The sequence below is a fragment of the Pipistrellus kuhlii genome, unplaced genomic scaffold (genome assembly GCF_014108245.1).
Source record: "Pipistrellus kuhlii isolate mPipKuh1 unplaced genomic scaffold, mPipKuh1.p scaffold_m20_p_34, whole genome shotgun sequence".
NCBI classification, from domain to species: domain Eukaryota; kingdom Metazoa; phylum Chordata; class Mammalia; order Chiroptera; family Vespertilionidae; genus Pipistrellus; species Pipistrellus kuhlii.
In genome coordinates, this window is record NW_023425534.1 from 1,512,723 (window position 1) to 1,537,722 (window position 25,000).

General features: G+C 65.1%; 1 protein-coding gene across 2 annotated transcripts in view; it reads right to left on the reverse strand.

Annotated features, from left to right (window-relative positions):
• The window catches only part of AJAP1 (adherens junctions associated protein 1), a 65,777-nt gene extending 41,794 nt beyond the window's left edge, over window positions 1-23,983 (reverse strand). Inside the window, exon 1 of one of the 2 annotated variants that reach the window (XM_045570540.1) lies at window positions 23,787-23,983. Coding sequence is in view for 1 of the 2 variants with exons in the window: in XM_036461108.2 (XP_036317001.1) it covers window positions 22,829-22,857 (29 nt within the window). In the remaining variant the exon portion in view is untranslated. Of the gene's footprint in view, window positions 1-22,828; window positions 22,980-23,786 lie in introns of those variants that run through there. The other variant, XM_036461108.2, reaches the window with a different exon arrangement.
• Between the last annotated feature and the right edge of the window lie 1,017 nt (window positions 23,984-25,000).

Below are 25,000 nucleotides of genomic sequence, written 5' to 3' on the forward strand. Positions count from 1 at the left end.
TCTCTCTCTCTCTCACACACACACACACACACACACACACGAGGATGGCTGTCTCTCTCTCTCTCTCTCTCACACACACACACACACACACACACACACAAGGGTGGCTGTCACACACACACACACACACACAAGGGTGGCTGTCACACACACACACACACACACACACGAGGATGGCTGTCTCACACACACACGAGGATGGCTGTCTCTCTCTCTCACACACACACACACACACACACACGAGGATGGCTGTCTCTCTCTCTCTCTCACACACACACACACACACACGAGGGTGGCTGTCTCTCTCTCTCACACACACACACGCACGAGGATGGCTGTCACACACACACACACACACACACACACGAGGATGGCTGTCTCTCTCTCTCTCTCTCTCACACACACACACACACACACAAGGATGGCTGTCTCTCTCTCACACACACACACACACACACACACACACGAGGATGGCTCTCTCTCTCTCACACACACACACACACACACACACACAAGGATGGCTGTCTCTCTCTCACACACACACACACACACACACACACACGAGGATGGCTGTCTCTCTCTCTCTCACACACACACACACACACACACACACACACACACACACACGCGCGCACACACAGCCACCGGACGCTTTTCCCGGCCATTATCACTCCGGCCACAGCAGCCGCTAAGAGCGCAGGCTCTGCAGCAGGAGGTCAGCTTCATGCTGGCTCCGTCCTCCTGCCGGGATGACCTGAGGTGACAGAGGCAGAGGACAGCCGCCTGCTGACCAGACTCCACGCTGGGAGGGTGCCGCGGGCCTCGCCGTGCGAGGGAGGAGGGGGCGGCTCTCCAGGGAGGCCGGGGGGGCGAGCTCACCGGATCCCCCAGTCCTACCTCCGCCCCATCGCCGGGCCCACTCTGCCTGTACCAGCCGCCCCCGACAAGTCGACGTGCCGGAGCCTCAGCATTCCCACCTGTGCAATGGGCGGGTGCCCTACCTGCGAGCCAGTGACGAGACCCAGGTGCCTGCCAGCACCTGCCCAGCCCAGGATCCCGGGGGTCGGGAGAGGGGTGTCTGAGAAGCAGGAGAGATGAGAGATCGCTGGGGGTCCCCTTCCATCGTCCTCACCCTCACCCGGGGCCTCCCCGCTGCAGCCAGGCAGGCCCCTGGGCCGCCCTGGGTCCTGCTCCCCGCACCGGCTCAGGACGCCTGGGCTGGGGAAGCAGGGCTCAGCCCCTGAAGGCGCCGGAGCGCCCTCACCCGGGCAGGAGGGAGTCTGCCTCCTTCCCACTGGCCTGGGAGCTCCTGACCGGCGGGATGGACTGAGCGCACAGCACGGACTTGGGGGGGGGGGGGGGGGGGGGGGGGGGTTCCGGAGGAAACTGTCAGCTGCCCCCAGACATCGGGACGCGCTCCGCCCACAGGGGGTGGGGGTGGGGGTGGGGGCAGCGGCCGGTTTCTAAAACCCCAGCTCATGTGCAGCAAGAAACTGGACCCACAGGTGGGCCTGACACCCAGGGCCCTGCTTCCTGGCCTGGCAGGGCTATCCCCCCCCTCCCTCCCCTCCTCTCCCTGCCCCCTTCCTCTTCCTCCTGGCCCTGCTTCCTCCCCCACCCAGCACCCCGCCCCATCCTGGTGGGTGATCCCTGTCCTGCAGCACCTGTCCTGGCTCCGCCCGGCTCTCCAGGGCCCCGTGGGAGCCGGCCCTCAGGCAGTGACCTCAAACAGCTACTGAACGAATGAAAGGAAAGGCAGGTGACCACTTATTGCCGCTGGTGAGGCCACGGGGCATTTTCCAAGCTCAGAGGCCGGATCTGGGCACAGGCCCCCGAGGCACCGCAGCAGGCACCCCTCCCAGCCCTGAGGGCACGGCCCGTCTCTGCATCACCAGGCCTGTGAGGTCACATCCAGGTCACAGCCGGGCCCCTGGAAGGGAGTGTGCCGCCCACAGGCCCTCAGGGGTCCCCGCACCAGCCTCACCTGGAACTGGAGGGAGAAGCAAGGTGTCAGGGCCAACCCAACTCAGCCCCCCTGGACAGCGGGCCTGGGACTCTGGTCCCACTAGCTGCCCAGGGCCTGCGGGGCACCCAGCTCTGGGGGTGGGGAACATGGCTGACCTCCCTGCAGGGCACAGACGGGCACTGTGGAAGGCGCCTTACTGCATTCCTCGGTTTAACACTCCCCCACCCCTGGGACGGATTATCCTCCTACAGGTGATGGGAATGAGCTCAGAGAGGGCGATCGGTGCACCAAGGTCACACAGCCGCTGAGAGTCCAGATCCGCATCCCGGCCATCTGACTCTGACCGCTCCCTCAGAGCTAGGTCTCTGGCAGGCGATGCGGTCGGAGCCTACACGCGGCCAGCTGGGCTCCCAGGGCCTGGGCCTCAGTTTCCCCATCTGTGAAATGGGACGACCGCAGGGTGGCTGAGGACAGACCACAGCGCTCAGAGCAGCGCCTGAAACCGGTGGCCTGAGACGCCGCCACCCGCGGCTGCCCCATCCCTCAGTCCTGCAGGTGGGACACGGAGGCAGAGACCGGCTCCCCCGTCCAAGATCACAGAGGGCCGACAGTCCGCCCCCCGGGGGCTGTCAGAGCCCGAGCACACGGCCTGCATGTCCTCTGTGAAAGCCACACGTTCAGGACCCGCCGTGTCCAGAGGCCTGGCCTCCCCCGTCCCCCCCAACCATGGAGCTGGGGGCTTTGTCGGAACCAGAGAGAGAACTGACCTGCTGTCCCGTCTAAGCTTCTCCCTCTGCCCAGCCTGCATCTCAGGGGGAGCAGAAAGGCCTGGGGGGAGGACCCCAGCCCTGCCTCAGGCCAGACCCCCAACAGCCAGCTGGTCCCACCCCCCAGACCCTCTCCTGGGCCCTCCCTCCCAGACGCCCGCCCCAGGCAGGGTGTGGCCGGCGCTGGCCGTGCCCCAGATGCCTGCCCTCCGCGGCTGGTGTGGCTGCAGACGGGCCGCTGCCGGCCTGGCCCGGTGACCCCGCCCCGCGGCCCGTGCGGCTGGAAACACGGCCTCCGAGCGCCCGCCGAACAGAGCGGCATTCAGGGGCGGGTGACAGTGGGCGTTTCAGCCAGGCGCCCGCGCTACACTCGGCGTCTGTCCGCCGGACAGAGGCGTTCTGTGCGCGTCTGGCTGTCAGCACAAAGGCTGCACCTGTCTCTGATGTGCGTCCGCGCCCCCGCCGGCTCCCAGCCGCGGCCCGGGAAACACCGTCTCCAGCGGGGCCGGCTCAGAAGTTTACCTTCGCCGTATTTCCAAATCCGCCCCGACTCTCGCGTCAAAGGCCCATTGTGTAGCTCGTATATCGCGCAGGTTACATGGCTGTAATCCTGCAGAGAAATGGCCCAGTTCGCTCCCCTCGGCCCATAAAAACACTCCGGAAGGCTGCCGCCTGGTCTGAGCGCTGGCGTGGCCCGCCCCACCAGCCCGTCCTCCCTCCCGGGGTGGGAACGACCTTCCGTGTCTAAATACAGAGCTTCCGGCACCGGAGCCACGGCGCCACGGCCCCGCCCGCAGCCGGCCCTGCCCGGCGTCCCGTCAAACTGGATGGCAGGGGCCTGCGTGGTGGCCAGAGACAGGCCAGGGGGAGGGCGCTCTGCCAAGTCCTGCGATGGGCATCCGTTCTCAGGGGACCACTGAGGCCTCGGCTCGGGGACTAAGGGAAGCAAAGCCCACTGACCCATGACCCATGACCCTTGACCCACCTCCTTCCCAGCCTCGAACTCGCACAGGGGGGTGTAGTGGGGTGAACAGTGCCCCCCAAAATTCATGTCTAAGAATGTAACCCTATTTGGAAATAGGTCTTTGAAAATGGCATTAGGGTGAATGGGGGCCCTGGCTGGTATTGTTCAGTGGTTAGAGAGCCAGCCGGAACATCAATGGGTCCCAGTCAAGGGCATGTACCTGGGTAGCATGTTTTTTCCCTGGCACCGGGAGGGCATATGCAGGAGGCAACCAGTGGGTGTCTCTCTCACATCCATGTTTCTCTCTCACCCGCCTTCCTCCCCTCCCTCCCTCCCACTCTCTCTAGATCTGTGGGGAAAATGCCCTCCAGTGAGGCCACCTGGACCACGGGTGATGGTCTGGTGGGGAATGTACGTGTGGACCTGACCGGGCCATGGCCGCCTGGACACTGGGTCAGTGTGGGAGTGTCTGGTGAGAGGATCACGGGAGTCAGAGACCGAGGGGAGCCGAGTGTCCCCGGCTGGCACTCTGGGCAGAGACACTTCGCTGTGATCCTGCCGGGAAACGGCCCACTCCGGCTCCCCCTCTGCCCCGCGTCCCCACAAGAACACCCCGGAAGGAGCCGCCTGGCCCGAGCGCTGGCATGGTGCCGCCACTCGAACCCGTCCCTCTGGCCTCGGAATTCCCTTCGGGGTGAAGGCCGCTGGCTCCTGGCCCGGACCCAAGGCCATCGGCGCCCCTGGCCTCAGCCTGCCGACCGCAGACGCTGGGACTCACCACCTCCAGTCACATGAGCCGATTCCTTACCACCTCTCTGTTTACCTATTTACACACAAATGCTTCATATGTGTGCACATGTGGATATGCAGGGTGTCCCAAAGAATATACACACCTTCACAGCTCCTAGCCTGACTGATGCTTCTTTTTCTTTTTCAGATGCAACCCACTGGAATTATAATTATTCAAAGGATGAATACATATGGGCAGCCCCTGTACATGTCCGTGCACACATGTGTGTGTGTGTGTGTGTGTGTGTGTGTGTGTGGATTCTAAGAGGCTCACTGCTTGCACGTTTAGCATCTCCAAGACTGCGATGTATTGCCAACCCACGGCATGTTGGAGCCACAGCCTAGGACAGTGGTCGGCAAACTCATTAGTCCACAGAGCCAAATATCAACAGTACAACAATTGAAATTTCTTTTAAAAGCCGAAAACCGACTTCTGCGCATGGGCCATGAAGTTTTAATCTCACTGCACGTGCGTGCTCACACGTGGTATTTTGTGGAAGAGCCACACTCAAGGGGCCAAAGAGCCGCATGTAGCTTGTGAGCCGCAGTTTGCCGACCACTGGTCTCTGGTGTCAGCGATGGGCTGCATTATTTCTGTGGGAAAAAGTGACTTCATCTCCGTGTCGAACAACCTTCAGGCACAAACTGAGTTCGAGAACCGAGGTTCGGCTGTGTTAGGAACCCCCAGACAGAGCCATTGACCACAGAGATGGGCAGCCAATGGCCCCTGCCTCCCAGTGTTTCTTGTTTCGCCTCCTCTAGTCACTCTCCTGGAGGCAGTTGGAACCAGACTCACTTCTGAAAACAGAAAACAGCCGAGGGGGGACTCACTTCCAGGGTAATCGATACGCATCAAAGTGTAATATGCAAATTGACCAAACGACCGAACAACCGGTCGCTATGATGCACACTGACCACCAGGGGGCACACACTTAATGCAGTAGCATAGCTCAGCCCCTGCGAGTCCAGCAGCAGTGGGGGAAGCCTGTCCTACCCCACAGGGAGTGGGCCTAAGCCGTCAGTCAGACATCCCCTGAAGGCTTCAAGACTATTAAAGGGTGCAGGCCGGTCTGAGGGGACCCCCCCACTCCATTGCATAAATGTTGTGCACCGGGCCTCTAGGGTTACCTAATATTCTAACATCCATCGTATTAGAAGACTCTCTTCATGCCTGGCTTTGAAGAAGCAAGTTGTCATGGTGTGAGCTATCATTTGGAGAGGGACACAGGATGAGGGGCTGACAGCCAGCAGAACCAAGCCCTGGGCCAGGCAGCCTCAAAGGAACCGTGTGCTGGAGCAGCCACGACCCCTTCCCTAGTCCAGCCTCAGATGAGACCGCAGCCCAGCAGACACTCAGGTTGTAGCTTGCACTGTACCCAGTTGAGCTAGGCCCAGGCTCCCAACCCACAGAAAATATAAGGCAACAAATGTGTGTTGTTCAAAGCCACCGAGTTTGTGGCCATTTGTTACACAGCCATAGCTAACTAATACAAACACTGCTCATCCACTGAAACAGGCCAGATTAATTAGCATTAATTGGTACAGATTAATTAGTACAAGACACGGTTATAAAGGACTCACAAATGCACCTTCTCCCTCACCTGGATCCCGAAGAACCCACTGGGTTCCGGGGCCCAGGGACGAGTCGGGAGGGCGTAGTCACTCGGCGTGGCCCCTGGTGCCAGAGGAAGGCTCGGCCTGTGGCATGCTGGCAGGGCTGCCCCTACTAGAAGCAGGTGCCTCCATCTGCTCCGTGGAGCTGCTGGATCCGCCGCCCACCCACCCCTGGCTGCTCCCCACCTCCGACGGGGAGAACACACACTACGCGTGTGAACAGCGAGCTCTCCACACCGTGTGCTATTTATATTTTCTGCAAAAATGGGTAAATCAGCGCTCCAATTGGAGCCCGCAGCTAGCGCCTGGACCGCCGCGGACAGAGAAGCAGCTCATTTTCCTCATTTACCGGATATATTTAGCCGCCGGCTCTCCGTGACCCGAACGCACGCTCACGCACACACCTGTGTGTGTTTTTGGCGTTTCAAGCAATTTGCAGGCAGAGCGTTAGTTAGCTGGTCTCTCCTTATGAGGCAAACCTCCACGCCCACGGGCATCCACCGGCCGGCCCTCAGAGGCCTGCACACCGAGGTTCACGCCCACCACACGTCATGCCCACGCGTGTCACGCCCACCGTGCCGCAAGCCCTGGTCTCACGTGTTAGTTGTTGTTGTCTTACATAGTTTTAAAAATATATTTTTATTCATGTCAGAGAGGAGGGGAGAGGAAGAGAGAGACAGAAATATCAATGATGAGAGGAATCAATGATCGGCTGCCTCATGCACACCCCACACTGGGAATCGATTCCCTGACCGGGAATCCAGTGGTGACCTCCTGGCTCTTAGGTCGATGCTCAACCCCTGAGCCATGATGGCTAGCCATGTTGTTATTTTAAGTCCTTCCCGCCCCCCTAAACCCCTCTCTGCCCCCTGCCTGACACAGCAGGAGGGCCAAGGGGGGTGGGACCCCCCTCTGGGTTGGGGGTGGCAGCAGAGCCTCTGGCCAGGCCCCGTCGGGCCTCCACCGTGTGAACAATACATTTCCTACAAAAGCCGTGAACCCCAGCAGTATGCGGGAACCCAGACCACAACCCCCCTCACCCGTCTCGATGTCTCCTGGGGTGTCTGCTCTGCCACCTCCTGCCACCTCTGCCACCTGTCACTCAACTGGCCGGAAACTCCCGCCCACCCGGGCGGCTCATGCCCGCGGACTCCTCCCGCAGTGGCAGGGCCCTCTCGCCTGAGCGGGCCCAGGCCCTGCGGCTCCTGCCCACCGAGTCCCGCTCGGCCACGGGGCCTCCCGTCACCGTGCCAGCGTGCGCTGGGCCCGTCCAAGAAGCCGCCTCCTTCTCGCTCAGCTCCCGGGCCCTCCTGACCTCAGGGCCTCCTCCCTCCTGGGTGGACAAAGAGCTCCCGGTGTCCCCATGCTCCGCCCCCACCCCCGTGCCCCCCATGAGGACGTGCCGGCATGTGGGGGGCTGGGACCCACAGGAGCCCGCCCTCTGGAGCATCTGATTCAGCGAAAGCAACCAGAGGGGCTCCGGCCGCTGGGAGGGTCCCCGTGCCTTCCTAGCCAGGAGGGTGAGCGGGGTCTCGGGGAGGCCCCTCAGACAGGACGGCCGGGGACACGCGGGCTGTGGGGCAAGAGCACACGAGCCCCGAAAAATGCTGGGCACGGGGGCCCTCCAGGCAGACGTTCCTGCTTCTGGAATGTTCTCTGCGTGGCTCCTGGTCGTCTCTGCCAGCGGACGGGAGGAATGCCAGGGGCGTGGGTCAGATCTCCACCGTCACCTTTGACCTCGCCCTGGGGACTTCTGGAAGCTCAGCAGGACTGGGTGCGGACGAGCCAGCCCACAGGGCCGCCGCCCTGTCACGGGGAACCGGGCACAGAGGTCGGCCCCAAACAGCCAGGGTGCTTAAGGGTACAAAAGCCAGCTTGCGCTGTGCCAGCTGGAGAAGCCTCCTCCTTCTCGCCCCTCCCCCTGGGCTGGGGCAGCCACGCCTCTCCCCACGTCCAGTGGGAACAGCATCCGGTATCCGCGTGACCGTCTCTACCTCCTTAGGCGGCACCGCTGGGCTGTCCCTGCTCTTGGCAAGTTCAGCACCAAATGCGTCCCGGCGCCTGGAGGCCGGACCCTCCGGCTCCTTCCGTGGCCCGGCCCCTGCGGCACTGCGTCAGCCCGAAGCCTGGGCGTCCAATGAGCAGGGACAGTGAGCCCCACGTCCCGCCCTCAGCCCCAGCCCCCAGGGGGCCCCTGGTGAGCGTCCCCGTGCCCCCCGCCTGGAGCTGCGAGGCCCCGCCTCCTCTCTCCGCCTTGGGGGTGATCTGAGAGCTGAGTCCCTCGGACAGGACAGGGCTGGCCTCGCTGTCTCTGCGGGGAGGGGAGGGGGCAGAGAGGACATCGGGCCCGGGGCCAGGCCGGGCTCAGCCCCCGTCTGGCCGGCTGCACCGCATGGTCTCAGAGACGGTGAGGCCGGACCCTCTGCGAGGCAGCGGCCGCTTTGGGAAACCTTTGCCAAGTTTGGATTTGTCGTAAATGAACTCAGCTTTCCCTCCCTTCGCGAATGGTCTGTCTTTGGAACTGCAGGGGGGAGGAGGGAAGGGGAGGGGGGAGGGAGGAGCCAGGCCTGGAGGCTGAGGAGCCAGAGGGTGTGGCTGCAGCGCAGGGACCAGGACTGCGGGAGGCAGCCGGGCCCACGGGGGCCAAAGGGCCCAGCGAGGACAGCGGGGACGGGATCAGAGATGGCGAGTCCCCCACGCCAGGGAGGCGGCGGTGCGGGGTGGCCACAGGCTGGTGGCCCCGCACAGGCCGCAGAGCCAGGCCCACAGGCTTCCCTCCAGCCCGGCGCCCGGTCCCACAGGAGACGCGGTTGGGGCCGAGGCTGCTGCGTGCGGCCACCTCTCTGGGCCCGGACCGCGGCTGATTCACGGACAGCCACCGCCACCTTCCAGCTCTTCCCAGAATGCCTCGGGCACGCAGGGGGCTTTGGCCACACCCCCCCAACAACAGTGAGGAGAGCCCAGACCCTGGCGCAAAGCACACGGCAGCAAAGGGTTTAGCCCGCGGAGGCCTGGTCTTGGCCTTGGCCTTGGCCTTGGCCTTGGCTGGGAGGGCCTCTGAGCCTGGGTGCGGCCTGCCAGGGCCTCCCGCCCGTCACAGGAAAGCAGCGAGGGGTAACAGAGGGTAGGCAGGGCCCCAAGAGGCCTGGCCACGGTGCCGGGTGGGACCCTGGCCCAGGACCACAGAGCCAGGGTGCCACGCTGTGTGGGTGCCCCCCCTCCCCCCTCCCCGCAGGACAGGACCGAATGGCGGAGCGGCCACTGCTGCCCATGCTCCTCCGGGAGGCCCCGTGCCCTGTGCTGACTCTGCATCACCTCAGACTAATTGCTGCACCCTGCTCTGCCTCAGTTTACCATCTGTGAAATAGGCTGACGACACTTCCTGACCTGGGAGGGCTGTGGGGAGAGTTTCTTAATTAAAGTTTTTGAGCTGCTTGACAGATGATGGATGAAGGAACACACATTTATTAATTGGTTTCAAGTGCACTGAGGTCTGACACCCCTCCCCACAACACGTGTGTGCGCGCACACACACACACCCTTACGTGCACCTCCACGCACATACACTCTGCAAAGACCCACAAACATAGACACACTCCACACACACACACACCTACATGCACCTCCACACACATACACACAACCTGCCAGTCCTCCCGCCCCTGTGGAGGGCTCTAGCTCTATGCACACGCTGAGACCACGCATGGACAAGGGACCAGGGCCTCCTGCATTCTCGGAGGGAAAACCAAGGCCCCTGAGTCTCCCGCTTCTCCTAGAAAGTTCCACGTCTTAACAGACATAAACGTGTCACATGGGCAGGAGACCAGCACCGGGGGGGGGGGGGGGGGGGGGGGGGGGAGGGGTCTCTAGGGAGAGGCAGGAGGGTCGGACTGGGGGAGGGGGTCTGAGGAGGAGCAGGTGCCGGAGGGACAGAAGGAAGGGGGTGCGCTGGCCCCTGTGGTCCCGGACCAGCTTCCCCCGAGCTCCGTGAGTGACACCGGACAGGCTTCCTTCGGGCCCGGCTCAGAAGGGGGGAGTCGGGTCCTCAGGGCCCCGCTCCCTCGGGGAGAGGCCCCCCGGGAACAAGCCGTGCAGCTGAGCATCCGCCTGCCTCCCGGAGGAGCTTCCTGTGCGGCCGCCCCGGGCTCCCCCCCACACGGCCCCTCTACAATGAGGCCCGGTGCCCTCTGCTCCTGGGAGGGGGGCGCCCCGAAGTGGCACCCTGTCCCCCGGGAAGGAAACAACCAGATGTCCGGCCGGGGGGACTCAGGGCTGAGCGTTGACACAGTAACTGAGAGGTCACAGTTCGCTTGTCGGGGCACAGGCTTGACTGACGGCTCCATCCCCAGTGAGGGCGTGCAGGAGGCAGCCGGTCAGCGATTCTCGCCCATCATCGATGTCTCTCTCTGCCTCTCCCTTCCTCTGTGAGATCAATAAACAAATCCTCTTCTAGGCTAGCCGGGGCCCGTGAGGAGCAGCCCCCCACGGAGCCCAGGGCTCCCAGGCAGAGCGGGAACCACGGTAACCGTATTCACTCACAGGACGAGGGTCACGCGAGACCATGAGACACTCCACGGACACTGACCGCTGACGAGTGGACAGTGAACAAGGGCCGTGTGAACCAGCCCTTCTCTTCAGGGTGAAGGGAAGGAGCCGTCCAAACCGGAGGAGGGGCCCGGTCCCTCTGAGCTTCCCGCCAGGCTAACCACACCGGCCTCTCCCGACCCGCGGCTGGAGTCCAGGGCTGTGGCTGCCGGCACCGGGGGGAGGGGATCGAGAGCCCGCGGTGCTCACAGCAGCATCGCCGTCCGCACCTCGAAGGAGGACGGCCCCGGCCCCCAGCAGGCACGGAGACGGCTGGGCTAGATCCAGAAAGGGGCGTCTCGGGGGCAGCTCGCACAGTGAGGCCAACGAGACAGCAAAGCTGGCAGCGGGCGGAGCTAAGGATCGGGACAGCACGTCTGAGCAAAACGGAGGCGCGGCCCTGGAGGCGGAGGCAGAAACGGACGGACTGTTAGTCACACGAGGGGTGGAGGGGGGGGAGGGCGGGTGTCCTAAATCTGGACCAGTCACGGCTGTACGCACGGCAGTCTCTGAGCATCACTGAACTGGACACGTAACGGTGACTGTTCCAGGAGATGAATTATACCTCCATAGACACACACACAGGCACACACGCACACAGGCACACTCACACACAGGCACACGCACACAGGCACACACACACACACACAAGCACACTCACACACAGGCACACGCACACAGGTACACACACACACACACACTCACACACACACGGTGGGCAGCCCTCTCCCCCGGAATTCTAAGACACCTGACCTGGCTCTCTCATGTGACCGTTCATTCACTCCCACAGTTCCATTCCGGAGCTCCCGGGAGGGCCTCCCGGAATTAGCGCGTGTTTATTTTTAATTATTAACGGGATTGAATGACTGTATCTGTGTCACAGCTGCTCCCCCTGCGTGACGCCGCGCTCGTTCTGGCTGCAAAACAACCTCCCCCTTGGCCGACCCCCTTGGGACGATCCCCCTTTGGACGCCCCCCCTCCGACTCAGAACCCAGGGGCCTGGGGGACCTCTGATCGCGGGGCTGCTGGCCACAAGGGCCAGGCCGCAGGGTGCTCACCTGACCTCACAGCAGCAGGGCCTGCGAGTCTTTGATTTATTTTATTTGTGTTTTTCCCCCCAAAGGGCAGTGTGTAATTGAGGAAGTGAGAAGCAAACTTTACATAAAAATCAGGAGCCATAAGGGGCGGTGAAAACCGTGTGCCTGGGCCTCACAGTCCATGAAAGGGGTTCAGGCCCAGCCCTCCCTGTAGCTCGCTGTGTGACCTTGGACAAATCGCTTAACCTCTCTGAGCCTCAGTGTCGTCCTCTGCAAAATGAGAGAACAACACGGCCGTGCAGGGCGCCCTGAGGACCAGAGGACAGGCGGGAGGAAGAGGCATGGCTGGGCACTGAGCGCTGAGCCGGGCTGTGGGAGGCCTGGTGGCTCCGGGCTGCCCACTGGCGGGGAGGAAGGAGAAAGAAGCGATGGGTCTATTCATCGGCTCTCAGACGCCCAGAGTCCCTTCCAACACACAGCTTCCCTGCGTGCCACTCAGCAGCATTGACGCAGCATGTGTGTATGCGGTGCTCCCACACAACACACACACACACACACACTCACACACGGACTCACATATGTGCAGACATGGATGCACATACAGATATGCGTGCACAGAGACACGTACATGGGCGCACACGCAGACACACGTGAATGCACATGGGTACAGACACACGTGCACACGCACTTTCCTCGTACAGCCTGAAAGGAGACAGCACAGCACAGACCGGCATTCTGCCTCACCCCCCGCCCCGCTGCTCGAGCTGGAACCGGAGCCACAGCGTCTGTGCTTGGCTGCCGCCCGGCTCGGTCCTGGAGCCTCCCCAGCACCACGTGCCACGTGCCACGTGCCCGGCGGGGGCGGGGCGGCCCGGAAAGGCCGCTCTGCCTCGGGCTGACCTGGTTTGTGCGGACCGGACGGCGCTTCCTGCCGGCAAGCACACACCGGCCGGCCGTTACTGTCACCGAAGGCGGCTCCCGGCACCCGGCTCCGGGGGACGCGTGTGGCTGTTTCACATCCTCAGAACTGGGGCAGAGCCTCCGCCGGCACATTCCAGAAAGCCATCGTTTTACCCGCCCCCGTCGGCACATCCCGACTGCTGTTACACCCAGCTCCAGGGTCCCCAACGAGGCCACACACCCAAAAAGAAGCCAGTGCTGATCTCCGACGGAGAACTAGAAAGTATCAGCTGGAGTTTTTGGTTAATCCGCCCCTGAGGCTATTGTTCCGTTGATTTTTAGAGAGAGTGGAAGGGAGGGGGAGGGACAGAGAGACAGAAGCATCCATGTGAGAGAGACACAGCGACTGGCTGCCTCCTGCACGCACCCCACCCAGGGCCGGGTATCAAGCCTACAACGGAGATACACACCCTTGACCAGAATCAAACCTGCAGTCAGAGGGCTGATGTTCCAACCACTAAGCCAAACCAGCCAGGTCATGGGTTTTTGTTTGTTTGTTTTGTTTTTAATATATTTGTACTGATTTCAGAGACGGAGAGAGTCATGGATCGGCTGCCTCCCGCACGCCTGCAACCCAGGCACGTGCCCTGCGGAAACCCAACCAAGACCTCCTGGTTCACAGGTAGATGCTCAACCCCTGAGCCCCGCCAGCCAGGCAGTTCTGGGGGTTTTCTTATATCATAGGTTTTCTGTGTAGAAAATCGTATCGTCTGTCTGTTTCCGCAAATACAGAGATGCTGACAGCTCTCTTCCTTCTTCTCTGCGTCTCCTTTACCTGCTTTCCTTCCATATCACCCTGGCCGGAATCCCAGCGCGATGGCGGACAACGGGGGGCGAGTGGACATCCTCGACTCAGCCCTGGCCGCGGGGGGAGCTTCCGGCGTCTCCACAGGAAGTCTGACATCAGCCGGCGGCCTTCGAAGATGTCCTTCCTCACGGTGAGTGAGTGCCCCTCCATCCTGGCATTCCGGAGCGTTCTTATCCCAAACGGGTGCTGACTCTGTCACATGCACACACTCCTGTGGCTTTTCTTCTTCAGCCTTTCATAGGACAGACGGCACGGGTGGATTTTCAAAGACTGAGCCATCCTTGCATCCATGGACTAAACCCCACTGGCATGTACTTCTTTTTGCAGCCGGGCTGTATTTGCTAATATTTTATTAAGGACGAGAGGCCGGTGCACGAAATTCGTGCAAGAGGCTTGGCCCTCACCGCTGGCAGCCCCGGCTTCTTCCGGAAGGACGGCCAGCTGTCCGGTCTAATTTGCATATTATGCCTTTATTATTATAGATTTTTTTTGGGGGGGGAGGGATCCATGTTCACAAACATTGCTTTCCAGTCTCCTTTTTCTGGGCTGTCTTTGCGTGGCTTTGCTATCAGGGTGATATCTGCTTCACAAGCGACTTGAGAGAGTTCGTTCTTTCCCCAGCCCTGTCTGGATGCGAGAACCCCCTCCCATCTCCGCTGCCCCCAGCCCGAGGCAGGGACCCAGGAAGCAGCGAGAGCGTCCTGCAGGGGCTGGGACACCGGCCTGCCCTCAGGGCCGCCCCGAAGCCGCTGGTGCGTGACTGACGGCCTCGCCCTCATTCACCAGAACCTCCCCAACAGCCCCCACGGGCCCATGTGAGGAAGGTGCACCGACGGGCTTGGCCACAAGAAGCCACGTGACCGGCCGTCCAGCCGCCCACACATCCCCTGGGTTTGAACGTCAGAGTCTGAGGACAACCCGCTCCTCGAAGTCCGAGCTCATGACCGGATTCCGCCGAGGTCGCCGGGAGCTCTCTCTGCTCCGAGATCTCCCCCGATGGAGGCGGACGCACGCATCCCGGTCACCCCGCTGTCCGCACACTGCTGATCCCAGGAGGAAGGGGCCCTCAGCGACCCCGCCCCCTCCCAGAGAGCTCCCGCCGGCTCCCCGGGTGTGCAGAGGCTGGGCGGGTGCTGTGTTGGGCAGGCTCGCCCTCACATCCCCTCATCCCCCCCCATGTCTGTGTGGCAGGAAAAGCTGCCCATCAGCCCGTCTGAGAAGGTGCCCCTGCACCGCCCGCCACCGGGTCTGCGGTGGCCGCTTCCTCTCCCGCGAGCACTGCTGTCTCCCCCGCCCTCTTCCCCGGAGGGGCAGCCCGGACACCCGCCCGCCCCCAGACTCCCGACACAGTCATCCGCACACCCACACCCCCACCACACCGTCCCACACACACACACACACAGTCTTCCGCACACCCACACCCACACCACACCATCACACACACACACACACACACACACACACACACTCATCCGCACACCCACACCCCCACCACACCCCGTCACACACACACACACACACACACACAGTCATCCGCACACCCACACCCCCACCACACCCCGTCACACACACACACACACACACACAGTCATCCGCACACCCACACCCCCACCACACCGTCCCACACACACACACACACACACAGTCATTCACACACCCACACCCCCACCACACCCCGTCACACACACACACACACACAGTCATCCGCACACCCACACCCCCCCCCCACACCGATCACACACACACACACACACACACACACACAGTCATCCGCACACCCACACCCCCCACCACACCATGTCACACACACACACACACACGCACACCCACACCCCCACCAACATTGTCACCCACAACCCCACCAGTCATACGCACACCCACTCCCCCCCTCACACCGCACACACCTCACCCGTCACACACACACACACACAGTCATCCGCACACCCACACCCCCACCACACCCCGTCACACACACACACACACACACACAGTCATCCGCACACCCCCACCCCCACCACACCATCACACACACACACAACACACACACAACAGTCATCCGCACACCCACACCCCCACCACACCCCGTCACACACACACACACACACACACACACACACAGTCATCCGCACACCCACACCCCCACCACACCGTCCCACACACACACACACACACACACACACAGTCACCACAACCACCACACCATCACCACACACACACCAACACACAGTCATCCACACACCCCACCACCCCACCAACACCACCACACACCACCACCCACACAGTCATTCACACACCCACACCCCCACCACACCCCGTCACACACACACACACACACAGTCATTCGCACACCCACACCCCCACCACACCGATGTCACACACACACACACACACACACAGTCATCTGCACACCCACACCCCCCACCACACCATGTCACACACACACACACACACACACAGTCATCTGCACACCCACACCCCCCACCACACCATGTCACACACAACCACACAGTCATACGCACACCCACTCCCCCCTCACACCGCACACACCTCACCCCTGTCACACACACATACACACAGTCATCTGCACACCCACACCCCCCACCACACCCATGTCACACACACACACACACACACACACACACACAGTCATCCGCACACCCACCCCCACTACACCGCACACTCCACACCCATGTCACACGCCCACGTCACACACACACACACACACACACACACACACTCCCCAGCAGACACACCCACTCCCACCACACAGCACATTCCACACCCATGTCATACATTCACACAGTTATCCGCACACCCACCCCCACCACACCCACACACCATACCTGTCACACACCCTCATCACACACACACACACTCCCCAGCAGACACACCCACACCCACAATACCTGTACATACCACACCCACATCACGGGATTATCCCGCGGTCCACACTCTTTACGCTAATCTGCAGGATGAAAAGGGGTCCAGGCGACCACCCAGGTGACACCCTACTGCCCAGCAGACGTACCCACATCCCCACACCAGCACACACCCCACTGCACACTCCCCACCACACACACACACACACACACACACCCCTAACTCGGGAACAATGTTCCTAAATTTTCATTCAAACGTGGCCCCGGGGACTCAGTCCCTCCTGCCCCCAGGGGCCAAGGTGGCGGCGGCCAGCGTGGTGACAGGTGCGGGTGCCCCGCCCCGCCCTCGCGTCGTCAGAGAACGTGCTCAAGGGGCCACGGGGACCCCCCAGGTGGCTCCAGTGGGAGCGAGGACACCGGGACACACTCCCCGCAGGGCCCTGCCCACCCTGCCGGGCGCCTGCTGGCCCGGCTCCGCCCTGGCCGGCCTCCAACGGTGCCACAGGTGCCAGGCCTCTGCACTCGCCTCAGGTCCCCGCAGCACTTCCTGCAGCCCTGGAGGGAGTGGGCCCAAGAAGGCAGCGCCCCCCACCCACTCGCTGTTCTGGCTCGGGCCACACCCCGGCTCTGGGCGGACCCCACTGTTGAATTGAGGGGGCTGTGGCCAGGCCGACCTCTCGGACCCCGAGCCGACAGAGCAGCGCAGCCATAGCAACAAGGGTGGTGGCCGTGGCTCCCCCAGTGGCTGCTCTCCCCCGAGTGCCCACGGGGCATGGCCACAGGACAGGCCAGCCCACGGGCCCTGGAGCCCCGGGGGGTGCAGGCCACAGCTGGGACTCCAGGAAGCAGTGAAAATGCCCTGCTTTGGCATCCTCAAAACTGGCAGAACCACCGTGAGTCACACTCCTGACTCAGGAGAGCCCAGGCTGAGAGCATGGACTTATCCCCATTAACGCCCTCTCACACGGACACACGTGGAAGTGATACACTGGTACCCGAGGGGTTAAAGTGAGTGCCTCATTGAAGCTGGTTTCAGTTTTGTTATTTCTGTCACTGTGCCTGCTGACATTGCTCAAAATACAAATGTGGCCCGTGCCCTCTTTCTCCTGGACAGTGCGGTCTCCATGTGGATCCAGTGTTTCCACCCCCCGCCACACACACACACACACACACTGCCCCTCCCCAGGGACAGAAACCCGCCCATTTCTGGACCCGCACGGCTCAGGGCGGGGCGCCCCGGGCAGCAAGGACAGGCCTGAATGGATGGTGGGGGGAATGAGCAGGAGCAGCCATCGGGACAGTTTCTCACCTTCCTCCCATCCCCCCACCGCCCTCCCACGGGGTCACAGACCGACCAGAACCCTGGGTGAACCAATAATGACTGCAAGAGTTCAAGGGCGTCATCTTCCCCGAACGTGTCTGCATTCCGGGCACAACCCCGTCCTCGGGCCAAAGGCACGTCTCTCCCGGCGGGGCTGTGAGCGCCGGGAAGCCTGGCCGAAGGGATGTATCCGCTGGAGTCACAGCAGGGCCTCCACGTAAGACCAGCCGCGGCTGGCACTGCTTCCCCAGGTCCAGCAGGAGGTCAGGGAGGAGGGACCCCAAGGACGAGGCCTGAGAGCCAGGGCCCCGTGCCACATGGACACGTCCTCACCCATGACCTCTCCTGGGTGTCCACTCCGCACCGGCCACTGCTCACAGGCGGTGAAGAACGAGATACCGTCCCCCCCCCCAGGACCAGGTTCCTCCCCCCCACAAAGCAGGAGCCCACCCTCGGATCCCCAGGGCACCCCTCACCCCCACAAGACACGCTGCCAGCTGCGAGGCCCCAGCCTGGCTTCCCTCCACGGCCACACCTCCCAGGCGGCTGCCCACTGCGGGCTGGGACGGTGGGCGGGCAGAGAGGCAGCGGCCTGGCAGGACGGCCCCCGTGGCCGGCCCCGGAGACACAGCGGAAATTGGCAGGAGTCCTAGTGGGGGCCCAGGACTGGCAGACACAGAGCTGGGGGCCGGGGAGGATGGGCCCAGCGAGGCTGCCGCCCGCCTTTGTCCGGTGGGAGGGGACAAGAGGAGGGGACACCTTGCTGAGTGCCCGCGTTCAGCAGAAATGCAAACGCCAGCCTGAGCCCCTCCCCGCCCCGTAGGCCCAGCCGCAGGGCCGTCCTGCCAACAGGAGGTCAGCCCACTCCGGCTCCGGGGTCAGCAGAGACAATGCCAACTAGGGAGACCCCACAGGGGAGGGGGGGAGGGGGCTCCGGCCTGCCTCCGGCAGAAAGCGCTTCCTTTGTTTTCCTTCCTTCTTTGTTTCGTGTGTGAATCCTCCCCTGAGGGTATGTTTCATTGGTTTTAGAGAGAGTGGAAGGGGGAGAGAGAAACAGAGAGAAACACGGATGTGAGTGAGACACATCCATGGGCTCCTCCTGTACCACCCGGACCGGGGCCCTGGCTGGGGAGGAGCCTGCAACCCAGGCATGAGCCCTTGACCGGAATCAAACCCGGGACCCTTCGGTCTGCAAGCCGACGCTCTATCCACTGAGCCAAACCGGCAAGGTCTTGAGGAGCTTTCCAAAGAGAGAGAGCCTGAGCCCAGCACAGCTGCCCTGCCCCCTCTCCGCCCTCCCCCTCCGCCCCCCCCCCCCGCCCTCCCAGGGGGGCAGGGGACTCAGCCCTCCTCTCACTGGTTGGAAGCAGCCTGGTCCCAGGCTGATGATTGGGGTACAGAGAGCGAGCAGCCAGGCCCCCCCAGGGGGCAGGTGTGACCCAGCCGGGATGTGGATGGACCCTGGGGAGCCAGCCGCCCCCTCCCTCGTCGGCGAGGGCCCGGGCTCTGATGGCCGCCGCCTCTGACTTTCTATGAACGGAGAGTCCCTCTGAGTTACGTAACGCAGCCGGGCGGCCCTGACGCCCGTGCGGCTCCGGTTCCTGGAAGGGGCTCGGAGGGGCGAGTCCAGAGCCCTGCGTCTCCCCGCGCCCGGCTGGCTGGCCGGCAGCGGCAGGAGAAACCTCGCGAGCCGGTCTTGCAGCATGCGATCTAGATCAGGATATATTTGGCTTCCGGCTCAGCTTTGCATCAGCTTCGTCTCCACTGACTTGTCGCCCTTTGCCGGCCACGTGCACGTGCAGGGAGGCAGGCGCCTCTTACGTAACCGGTCCAGCAGCCGCCCAGAGGGCGGGGGGGTGGAGGGGTGAGGGGGGGACAGGGCGGTGCCCATGGGTCCGCCAGGGTCTGGCCTTCGCCCACTGCACGGTGCCCCGGGCCGAGCTGTGCCCACCTGCTCCGGGTGCCCTGAGTCTGCCCGCAAAGAGCCCAAGAGGATGCGGGGCTCGGACATGCATCCAGCTCACTCCTGCCAACGCCCTGCTGGTGCCCGGGTCCGAGGGTGGGCACTCCGAGGCCCAGGCTGGGCGCTGCCGCTCCCACCAACATCCCCACCACCATCCCAGTGCCCGGCCAGGAGGCAGGAAGTGCGGGGAGAGCAGGTCCCTCCCTGTCCGGGCCCAGAGGAGGCCAGTCCTGCTCCCTCCCAAGGCGTCCTCACGGCCTGGAGGCCCAGAGGCCCGTGATTCAGGTAAATGGGCAGGAGCTGCCACCCTCCTCCGCCAGGACGAGGGTCCCGGTGGGGCTGGGTGGGCGGGGAAGGGGCGCCACGCGGTGGGAGGACCTGAGCTGCCTCCTGAAATGGCGACTCATCCCAGCATCCCCGTCCCCGCTCAGAGCCACAGCCTCCACGCTCCCGGGCTCCGCTGCGACCCATTTGGAAAGAGCAGCGGCCGGCGGGCAGGAGTCTCCGGGAGGGCTGCCTGCGGGCGGGCGGACGGACGGCGTCCCCGGTCCCGCCCTCCGCAGCCCCGCTCAGCCCCCGCCCTGGGCCTCTCCAGGCCGGTGACAGTGGCCACGGGCCCCGTGGCCAGCCTCACCGGGTCCGTGTGCTCCGCAGCTGCGAAGTGTCCCAGGAAGGAAAAGAGGAAGAGAGAATGTTGTCACACAGCCCCTCCCACGGCCACCCCCACCCCCACCCCCGGGGCCTCCCCGAGAGGAGGGGCCAAGGACCTCCGGGAGGAGGACAGACAGCTGCTCTGAGGGGCCAGGCGGGAAGGAGCCGTGACTTTGGCTGCCACTGAACTCCTGAGGACGACTGTCAAACCTCGGGTGAGGAGCCCTGGCAGAGCAGCGCCTGGAGGTCAGCAGCTCAGTAGCCTCCCTCACACCCTCTCCCACCCCCCCACCCCCACTGCCTAACTCCACTGCCCCCTCCATGCCCCTGGCGCTCACAGAGGGGCTCCATCCAGGGCAGCCGCTCTGGGCAGTCCCAGGAGACACCAGCGTCCCTGTGCACGAAGGGAGAGACCTTGAGGGCTTTGCTACAACTGCCCCCAAAGGCGAAAAAAGCAGCTTGAAAAGACCGTCCGTCTCCCCGCTGGAGGGAGAGGCTCCCGCAGGCTCCACTCCAAGCCGCGCAGCACTGAGCCGGCTGCGTCTCAGAAACCAGCAGGAGCGGCCCTTGCTCAGGGCCCACGGGTGGCCCTGCCTCTGAGCTCTGCCTCCGGCTCAGGCGCAGGCTCAGGGGGCCTGTCACAGCCAGGCCGGGCCTGGCCAGCGGGAGGCCGCCCCGCCTGCAGCCCAGCACAGGGAGCGCCTTCCCCTCCGGAGCAGGCCTGGGGTCCTGCCTGGCGGGAGGCAGAGCCGCAGACCCTGGGGGGAGAGGGGGACAGCTCCCACATGACAGCGCTCTGGCCGGTCAGCCTCCCGGACCCACTTCCAGAAACAAAAGGTCAAACTTCCGCGTCCCCCACAGGACTGTTCCCTAAGGCAAAGCTGGGGAGGCGCCCCCTGGGGAGGCTGTGGGCCCCGCCGGGGAGCCTGAGCCACAGAGCGTCCCTCCAGTCCCTCCGCGCAGCGACTGCTCTCCCTCACCGACACACGGCTCTCTCCGCCTGGCACCGTGTCACAGATTAAAACAAACATGTCTGTGCCGGTAGCTGGCCGGCAGGCGGTCCTCAGGGGCCGGGGCCGGGGCTCCAGAGGGGCTCAGCGTCCGACGGGGACCCCCAGATCCTTCCCCGGGCCGTTTCCGGCTGAGACCCGGAGGCAGAGGGCGAGGTGCCTGGCTGGGTCACCCACAAAGCCTCTGCTCCGTGCTGCCGGCGTCCAGAGCCTTATCTAGTCCGAGCACACACCGAGGTCCAGGCCCAGCCAATGCCAAAGCCGGCGCCTCACCGTTAACCTCTCAACGCCCAGATGGCAGAGCAGACAAGCCGGGCTCCTGCGGGAGGGACGCTGCTTTCCAGAAAAAGGCCAATGACAGCGTTTGACAGTTTGCATCGCTGCTGTCAGCAGCCGTGACCCGGGACAGGACGGAGCATCGTCCCCTCCACGCGGGGAGCCGGAAAACGGTTGGCGAGCTCCGTCCTCTTCTGGTTTCTCAAAACCAGGACGCGTCCGGGTCCTCCCTGGGGCTCACTCCCCCCGCTCTGGCCGGCAGCGGCTGTGGGGGCGGCTGGGCAGCCGGCGGGGCTCGGCTCCTCACCCTCCCCAGCGCGGGAGCGCAGTGCATCCCAGCGGCCGGACTGGGAACCGCACTGGGCGCCCTCCGCCTCCACCTCCGTCCTCCCCGCTCTCCCCGCGACCTGGGACCCACACGCACCAGCTCCCAGGGGCCCCCAGCGAGAGGGTGACGGCCCAGGGGCGCCTTCCCCGCGAAGGGATCGCTGTGCCGAGCTGCGCCCTGTGCGCCGGAGGCAGAGGCGGGCGACCCCGCAGGCGGCAAAGTTTGCGGAAAGGAAAGGGGTCTCTCCGGGCACCCCCGCCGCGGGCTCCAGGCTCCCAGTCCTCCCAGCTCGCCCCGGAGTCCCGGGCACAGGCCGGCCCCAGGGCGCGCCCCTGGCGGCTCAGGGGGCGGATGGGGGCAGGGAGGACCGCGCGCCCCCGGATCCCCCGCGGCTCCGGCCCCAGCTGCCCGCCAGCTGTGCGCTCCGCCGCCCGAGGTCACCCGCCGGCAGCTGGGGAGGCAGCTGGGAGCCCGGAGGCCGCTCCGCCCGGAGCCCGGAGGCGGAGAGCCGGGCGCAGAGGCGGTTTTGTTTTGCTTTCCTCCAACTCCGCCCGCCCAGCTCTCTCCCTCCCTTTCCCCGGCCGCCCGGCCCCCGCCCTGGGTCCCCGGCCCGCCGCGCCCCGCGCCCGGCGCCGCGCTGGGGGCCGGGAGGAGGCACAGGGCGGCCCGGACACTGCGTGGCGGAGCCGCCGGCCGCCCGCGCCCCTGCCCGGACCCCGGGCGCCCGGAGTCCCCGGGAGAGCCGGCCGCTCCCTGCGGGGCGCTGAGCTCCGAGCTCCGGACCGGGGCCCCCACCTGGCTCCCCGGGCACCCGTGGCCGCTCGCGGGGGGCGGGGAGGGTCCCCGAGGAAAGCCCCTCCGCCCGGCCGGCACCCACGCACCCCCGGCCCCCGCGCCCCGGGCCGCTCACCTGAGTCCGAGGAGCTGCTGGATCCACATGGTCACGTTCCGCGAGCGGCGCTCAGACCGCGCTCGCCCCGGCCATCCGCGCGGCTCCGCTCCGCTCGCTCCGTCCCGCGGCGCCGGGTCTGCTCGGTCCGCCGCCGCCGGCCGCGGGCGCAGCGGTCAGAGCGCGGCCGCGCGGGGCTCCATGCCGGCCGGCGCGCCGCCGCCGCGGGGGGCGCATGGCTCAGGCGGGGCGGCCCGCGGGGGCGCACATCCTCCCCGGGGCGCGGGCCGGCGGCGGCGCCTCTGGGAGAGCCCGGCGGGGACGGCGGCGAGGCCCGCGGGGACCGGGCGGCCGGCCCGGGGTGGGGGGCCGCGGCGGGGCCGGAGGAGCGCGTCTCTCGCCTCCGGTGGGAGCCCCGCGCCCGGGCCCGGCGGGGTCCGGGGACAGGAGAGGCGGGGCGCCGGGGCCGGTCCGCGCCCGCCGGGTCGGGGTGCTCGGTGGCGGGGCTCCGGGGCGGAAGGCGCAGCTCAAGTTGGCGGGGCTCCGTCTGAGCGCTCGCCCTGCAGACGGCCGCCGCGGAGGGAGGGGGAGGCGGGCGCGGAGGCGCGGGGCGAGGGCGCGTGGAGCGCGGGGCGCGGGGCGCGCGGCGGCGGCGCGGCGCCGAGGAGGAGGAGGAGGCGGGGGATCCCGGGCCCCGCCGCCCGCGCCCACCGCGCCCGCCGCAGAGCCGCCTCCCTCCGCGCGTCCCCGCCTCCCGGAGCGGGTCCCAACTCCGCCCGCCCGCCCGCCCGGCTCACGTCACCCGCGTCCCCGCCCCTGGCAACCGGAGCCGAGCCCGGTCCGCCCGGCTGCCGCTCTCCGGGCCGCCTGGCGGGGGCCGCCGCGCCGCGCAGGCCGTGCCGCCGGGGCGTCAGCGAGCGAGCGGGGCCCGGCCGCCCCCTCCCCGGCCTCCGCGCCCGTCCGCCCGCCCGGGTCTCACCTTGGGAACGGCCCCGGAGAGGCCGTGGGCTCCGATTGGACCGCCGCCGCCGGATGGTGTTGCCACGGTAACGGGATGGCATGCGAAACAGTTCGCGGTTCCGACCCGGTTTGGTTCGGAGTGAGCCCGGCGGACCTGGAGGGCTGGTGTGGGGAGGAGGGGGCCGCGCAAAGTTTCCTCCGGCGGAGGGAGTGCGCGCAGGGCCAGCGGCGGCCCGTGGGGGGCGGGCGGGAGTGTCCACAGCTGGGATGCCTTCTCTTCCCGCCTTCTGGCCCCCCACCGAACCCCCCATGTCCGCCTGGGCCCGCAGCAGCTCTAAGGGAAGGAGTCAGTGTGTCCCTGCTGAGAGCCAGCCCCTCTGCCCAGCCCACCCGCCTGACCCGGCAGCATCCGCGGTCCAGGCCGCCTGTGGCCACCCCTGCCCAGCGGCCTCCGGCCAGGCCCTGGTCCGCAGAGGCCAGGACTGGGCCTCCGGGACTGGGCCGCCAGGACTCCCGCCACCTCAGCTGGCAGTCCGCTCCCTGGTCCGGCCCTTTCCCTGTCCCCAGACCGCCCTGCACCTCCTGGTTCGGCTGCATTTGAAGACTGAGACCTGACCAGCTGAGGAGAGACCCCTTCCCTGGGAGACTCACCAGGAGTGCCGACCTGCTGACCCTGAGAACCTCAGACAGACAGAGCCCCCTGCTCCCAGCCTCAGAGCCCCATGCCCGAGCGCGATGCCAGCCGGCGGCTGGAAATGCTACCAGGGCTGTTCTTACGCAGCAAATGGGGTCACGGAGGAAATGGGGTCACGGAGGGGAAGGCGGGGTTAACTAACGGGGCCTGACCCCAGCAGGTGCCGCCCCTGCAGAGCCTGAACCACCCAGCCCCGCGCCCCCGAGAGGGGCAGCTGGTGCCTGAGGCTGGGCCGGGGACGCCCTGGCAGGCCCTTCACCCCGCTCCCCGGCCTGCAGGACTCTCTCTCCCAGCCAGGAGGACGGACGGGCAGCCGCCTCCCCAGAAAGAGCCTGAGGAGGGGCAGGAGGCGGGCGTGTGGCGGGAAAGCCCACATCTTCACCTAGGACCCTGGCTGCTAACTGTCCTCTCCCCTCTGACCTCAGCTTCGCCTTCGAGAAAACGTTTTCTCTGTTCCCTTCCACACGGGGATTCCGTGGGGACGGCCTCACAGTGTCACGTCTGTGGCTCCCAGAAGCCGGGGCTGTCTCCCTGAGGGT